At 35.9% G+C, this 7076-nt stretch overlaps 1 protein-coding gene across 1 annotated transcript; it reads left to right on the top strand.

Moving 5' to 3' along the window:
* The first annotated feature begins 5697 nt into the window (after nt 1-5697).
* LOC131172989 (uncharacterized) lies at nt 5698-6387 on the top strand. The gene has a single exon (XM_058134628.1). It carries the CDS (start codon nt 5698-5700, stop codon nt 6385-6387), a length of 690 nt encoding a protein of 229 aa, XP_057990611.1.
* The last annotated feature ends 689 nt before the right edge of the window (nt 6388-7076 follow it).

Genomic DNA, 7076 nt, shown 5'->3' on the forward strand with positions numbered 1-7076 from the left:
GTAAAGAAAAATAGATAAACAAAAAGCATAGAACACTAGTAATGTTAGGACTTAGAAACCATTTGATGCAGCCTCACAGATGTTGCAGATTATAACCATTTAACCAAAAAAGCAAGATAACTAGGATAGCATCAGGACATAATTGGTATGACAAAAACCAAAAAGTCTAGTTGGCATATAAACTGCAAATATTTAAATAACAAAATCCAGGACAAATTTCAAGCCCAGAATTCAGGGTCACAACTATGTTATAAATTCTTGATTTTTGAAGATGCCTTACTTGACAAACATATCTGCAACATTATTTTATTCGCGCAACACATGCTGAAAAAGAAAGATTACCAATCTTGAATTTTAGATTGTCAATCATGTTGAATACTTGTTGAAGGCACCAAGGTCTATTTTCAGGGGAAGATGTGACCTATTTTATTACATTGGAAGAATTTGATTCAATTATTAAACTGGATAAATTGGAATTTTGAATTGAAAAGGACAATTGAAGTGTTTTTAAAATGACTAATACTTCAGCATCATTGGAGTCAAAAACACTTCAAGGACTGGGAAAAACACACATAAAGGTGCCAAAAGATTTTCTGAGGATTCCATTGAAACTAGTTGGTCCAAGTTTTCCTAAAATAGAAGCATCCACATTCCATTTTAGGTAATTGGAAAGTGAAGGAATCTAAGACATAGTAGGGCGAGAAGAGATTACTTGTTTAAAGGATTTGATACCTTCCACTGCAAGCATGATATCCTGATTAGCAAATGGAAAATTAGGATTTAAAGCACCCAACTATATAGATGTCCTATGAAAAATAGTTTATGTCAAGTATTTTGCATCCAGATGTATGTCATCAAATATAAGCTGATTCCTACATAACAATATAGATGAGAGGGTTGTAAAAATAGTGTCATACAAACTATTTTTTGTAAAGAACCAAAAACCATGAGAATAGCTATATTAAATTACATGGCATACACCAGCTCAACCCCCACTATTTGGAAAAATTGCACCAAATAGACTAAGAAAAAGAACAATGTAGAGAAAGATGGTCATTTTTTTTCCATAGTGGAACCACAAGTTGGACAGTTACACTTATCAGCTTGAATAATTCCTCTTTTAAATAGCAAGTCCTTTGTTAAGAGTTTCCCTAATAGAGCTAACCAATAGAATACTTTGACTTTTGGGGGGTGCTAAACCTTTTCAAACTCCAACAACAAAGTCAAAAGAGGTTAGGGTTTGGGAATGAGACATAACCAAGCATGCAGATTTAACACTATATTTACACTTAGCATCAAATTTCCAAATCATTCTATCCTTATTGAAGGGACACAACCCTATATCTTTGAGTAAATTAGGAAGAGCTTTCTTTTGAGATGATTCCCAATCTCTCAAGTTTCTTCACCAATGAAAACACCAGAACCAATGTGCGCCATCCCATAGACCCATGTTGTTTACTACTATAGATTTGTCCATCAATAAAGAGAAGAATGAAGGGAAAAGCTTTTCCAACATGTCATTTGCCAATCCAAATATCTATCCAAAAGTTACATAAAGCAACGTCTCCTAATCCAATTCTAATACCGTCTTTAAAAGATGGAACATTCTTAAGCTAAAAAATGTCCTTCCACATTCTAGAGCTGCCATGGATGGAGTTACGCTGGCTTGTTACCTTACTATTGATATTGCATTTTTATGAGATCACTTCGGACCATAAAGCTCCTTGCTCTTTCCCCAGGTGCCAAATCCATTTGAAAAGGAGAGCTTGATTTTTTTTTTATTTAAGGGAACCAACACCTAGACCACCCTGAAATTTTGGGAGATGAATTTGGTCCCATTTAACAGTGATGAGTTTCTTTTTATCAGTTATTCCATGCCAAAAGAACCGCCTTTGAATTGATGTGATCTCTTTTACAACAGAGGTAGGGATCTTAAAAAGGGATAAATAGTAAATTATAAGATTAGAAAGAGATGACTTTATCAATATTAGCCTTCCTCCTAAGGAAAGGTATCTAGATTTCCAAGTGGCTAATTTTTAAGTAGCTAATTTCTTTTCAAAACGGTTAACAACAAGGTCCCAAAATTTAAAAGCTCATGGACTGATTCCAATAGGCAAACCCAGGTATTTGAAAGGTAGAGATTGAAGAAAGCATTTCAGTTGAGTACATAAGGTTGAGGTTGAATCCACATTGACCCCAATTAGTGCACTCTTATAGAAGTTTATATTGAGCCCAGAGACAAGTGCAAAGCAACAAAGAATTCTCTTAATCAATAATAATTCAGAAGCATCAGCTTTATAGAGGATCAGGATGTCATTTGCATACTGTAGGTGAGTTAAACTATCCCAACAATTCAAAATTGGAATTCCAAAGATGAGATTTAAATCCTTGGCTTTGTTGATCATATAAGACAGTCCCTTTGTGGCAATTATGAAGAGAAAGGGGGAAAAAGGATCCCTTTGCCTCAACTCTTTTGCAAAAGAAATTTCATCAGTTAAGGAACCACTGATTAAGATAGAGATTTTTGTGATTGATAAATGTTCCTAATCTAAGAGCACCATTTTGATCCGAAGCCCATTTATTCCATAATTAACATCAGAAAAGTCCAATTAATCGAATTAAAGACCTTTTGAAAGTCTACCTTAAAAAGAAAGCCACTTTGATTCTTCTTTTTGAATGAGTGAATTGCCTCACTAGCAATTAGAACTCCATCAAGGATCTACCTACCTTTTACAAATGTAGATTATTAAGGGCCAATCACCTCTTCGATGACCAATCTTAGTCGGTTAGCAAGTGCTTTTGCTATAATTTTATATAAACTTCTAATAAGGCTAATTGGCAGATAGTCAGAAAATAAAGGAGAGCCTAAGACCTTAGGAATTAAATCCACAAAGGAGGAATTAGAACCCTTGGGTAAGAGTCCAGTCTTCTGAAAAGGGACCTCATTATGTCGAACCATAAGAAATCCCAACAAGCTTTGATGAAAGCAAAGTTGTAACCATCGGGCCCTAGAGCTTTGTCATTTCCACAGGACCAAACTGCAGATTTGACTTCTTCAAAAGAAAAAGGGACCTCCAGAAATTTTGACATTGTGGGAATAAGGAACAGATGTTGTCAATTTGAAGTTAAGGGCGCTGGGTAGGAATTTTACTGAATAAGAGCTTAAAACAATTAACTACCTCATTTCTTATTCCTTTGACATCTCTAACCAAAACAAAAGAGGTTTTAATGTAGCCAAGGAAATTTTTTCTTCTTCTATTTGAGGCAATAAGGTGAAAGAATTTAGTATTTTTATCCCCCTTTTTGAAACATTAAACTCTAGATTTTTGATTTCAGAGTGATTCTTTCATCTTGTATTGCCTCCAAAGCTAGCCCCAAAGTTTTCCATCTACTTATGGTGGAGGATCTAAAGGATGGATTATTTGGATCAGATTGAGATTCTAATGCTTGATCAAGGACATCTAGTTGTTGCTCAAGTGAAGCAATGCAAGAGTTTAAAGAGAGAAAAACATCTCTATTCCAATTGACAAGGAGACATTTCAAAGATTTCAGTTTCTTACTAAGATTCCCACCTGTAGCTAATAAATTATGCCACCAATATTTAACTAATTTGATGAAGCCATGCCATTTCAGCCAGCAATTTAGAAAACAAAATGGTCGAGGTCCCTAATTGATGGGAACTAAATAAAAAAAAAAAGTGGGCATTGGTATGAAAGGCCCTTAGCTAAAGCCCATAACTTGGAGTTCGGAAAAGAAGAGAGCTAAGCACTATTCATAATGATACGATCAATGCGACTCACATTAGAGTTGTTCCTCCAAGTGAATTTTTAACCAATAAGAGGTAAGTCAAACAGCCCATAGATGTTCATAAGAGATCTGAAAGCTTTGTCCTATGTTGAAAGAGATGTAGGTTGCCTAAGACGATCCTCAGGCCACAAAATTGCATTAAAGTCGCCCGCAAGAATAAAAGGTTGATGTAATGATAGAAGAAAAAAATGTCAAGCTATTCCAAAGATTAATTTGCAATGACGAATAGCAAGGAGCATAGATAGAAATAATCTAACAATCTACACTGGAATTAGTAATAAAATGAAAAATAGCAATCCAATGTTCACTAACTTTACTATTGATCTTATTAAAAACTTGCTTCTCCCAACAAATGAGGAAGCCACTTGACCTCTCGGAAGATTGCATAAATTTGAATCCGAAATTAGTGTGTCCCCAGGAAGACTTTAGTAAGTTCTTAAGTACAAAGCCAAGCTGTGACTCCTGAATTAAGAGAATACTAACTTTCTTTCTCCTCACCAACCTAATTAATGCCTTTTGCTTAATAAAAGAGCCCAAACCCTTATGTTCCAACAAAGTAAATTCATAAAGAAACATTAACACACGCCTGTGTATCTAGTAATGTTTTTTAATTCCCCATGTTAGACTATAACTTGCCTTGGTCTGAAATTGCTTTATACAAAAGTGCCTCTTCATTTCTTTCCATATCAAATAGTAGCTCGACAATTTCATCTATATTATGGTTAACTTTCATACCTAAACATTCTCCAAGCTTTAGTATTTGCAACACTTCATTTGCCAGCTCTTTCGATGAAATGTCATGTTTAAGGATTAATCTGTTTTTATTTGGAATATCAATGTTCAAGCTTGAGGAGGGCATTGGAAAAACTCTTAAGTCCTTGTGGATGGAGTGGGGTTGTAGATACTCCTTACTGATGAAGACATCTCCTTTCTTGAGATTAAAACTTTGAGGAAGACCTTTCTTTATTGTAAGAGATTTTCTGCTAAAGGAACCAATTGGACCTAGGGCACAAAGAAATTTGACCCTTCTATTCCTTTTCCTTAAACATTTCTTTTTTCTCTTCTCTGAGGCTCTAAGAATATTATCTTTAAAATGGGCAAAGTCCACCAAATCGAATTGTCAACATGGGATTTTCCCACTAAGGCTTTGGCAATAGGTGCCGGGAACGATGGCTCATCTATAGTTCTTAAGAGAGCTAGGTAAGTTGCTAGAAATAATAACTTATGTGGGTAGCATTACCTGGATGGGAGAATAGGCAGGAGACAAATTGTTCCTTAACCCAAGATTACTCTTTTTGATGACACTAAAGTCTTCCACTGCATTAGGAGGTTGCCAATTAAAATTATTCTTTGACATATCAGTCGAGGTGGAGTAATTATGTGCATGGGGGACAACTAATGACAGCTTTTGATAATCATTATGGTTCTTATCAAGCTATTAATCTTTGTGCAAATTGTACAGCTCAAAGATAAGTGAGGAGGAGTATTTGTTCAGATGTTGACATTCCAGGTTCCAATCACTGAAGACTTGGTCTTTGAAGGTTGTTGCTGCAATCTCTCAAGTATGAAGATTTGTTGGTTTTTGTTGGACTTTAGATTACATTTGTTATGATTTCAATTGTAACATACCATAAAAGTACGAGTAATTTGTTATTTTTTCCTGTATAAATTCTGCACTTTGAATGAAATAAAATAAAATCAGTTGCTTTATCCATCTTTCAACTTTTTAAATTGCAAACTTTCTTGCCTACTGCTAAAACTAGAAATTCCAATCGTTTAAACACTTTTACTCCAACAAGTGGTATTAGAGCCTCAGTTGGTCTTATAGGACCTGTGAGTTTTGAGAGAAAACCAAGAGTTGCTTTAAAACCCTCACCCTTTTTACCAGAAATGGCAACCGGCAACCTTTCCTTGTTAACTCCACAAGTTTTCACTGGTGAAAACTATCAAATTTGGTCAGTGAAGATGCAATCTTACTTAGAGGCATTTGATCTATGGGAGGTTGTAGTTGAAGATAGGCCAGTGGCTCCACTACCACCAAACCCTACCTTGGCACAAATCAAGGCCCACTCTGAAGAAAAGACCAAAAAGTTCAAAGCCAAGACACTTATTCAAAATTCTGTGGGAGATTCAGTCTTCCCTAGGATCATGGCATGCCAAACTGCTAAAAAAGCATGGGACAGGCCAAAAGTTGAGTACCAAGGAAGTGATAGAACTAGACAGATGCAAATCTTGAACCTGAAAAGGGACTTTGAGTCTCTAAGCATGCAAGAAGATGAATCCATCGCCAAATATTCTGATAGAATTTCATTGATTGTTAACAAAATCAGGTTGCTTGGTGAAGATTTTCCTGATAACAGGATTGTTGAAAAGGTTCTTTTGACACTTATAGAAAGGTATGAGTCTAAAATCTCCTCTCTTGAAGAGTCCAAGGATCTCTCCACCATTTCTCTTGCAGAATTAATGAATGCTCTTCAGGCACAAGAGCAAAGGAGGGCCTTGAGACAAGACAAACAAACTGAAGGTGCCTTTCATGTGCAAAACCAGCAGCCTAGCAAAGGAAAAAAAACTCTTCAATAAGAAGATCAAAGGCAAAAAAGAAGGAAGTAGCAGTAATGAAGGTTCAAAATATCCACCTTGCACACATTGCAAGAAGAATACTCATCTAGAGAAGTACTGCTGGTGGAGGCCTGATGCAATGTGTGGCAATTGTAAGCAACTTGGACACATCACCAAAGTGTGCAAGTTCAAGAATAAGGGCCCTAAAAATAATCAACAAGCACAGACAGCAGATGCTGAATCTCAAGAGGAGGAACTTTTTGTTGCTTCATCTTTGCATAGCAATTCTACTTGCAATACATGGCTCATTGATAGTGGATGTACACACCACATGTGTCACAATGCTACAATGTTCAAAAATCTTGATGAAACCTATAGCTCCAAGGTGAAGATTGGCAATGGAGAATATGTGAAAGTTAAAGGAAGAGGCACAGTAGCAGTCAAAACAAATTCAGGTATCAAATACATCCCTGATGTGTTATTTGTACCTGACATTAGCCAAAATCTATTGAGTGTAGGTCAGATGCTTGGAAAGGAATATTCTCTGCATTTCAGAGACGATCAATGCACCATCTTTGATCTTTCTGGAGCAAAATTAATTTGTGTAAAAATGAAAAACAAGAGTTTTACCATTGATTGGGAGCAAGCTGCTAAACATGCTTTTGCTAGCATCACTCAAGGAGTTTCAAACTTGTGGCATAAAAGGTTTG

Source organism: Hevea brasiliensis, chromosome 14 (assembly GCF_030052815.1).
Source record: "Hevea brasiliensis isolate MT/VB/25A 57/8 chromosome 14, ASM3005281v1, whole genome shotgun sequence".
Classification (NCBI taxonomy): domain Eukaryota; kingdom Viridiplantae; phylum Streptophyta; class Magnoliopsida; order Malpighiales; family Euphorbiaceae; genus Hevea; species Hevea brasiliensis.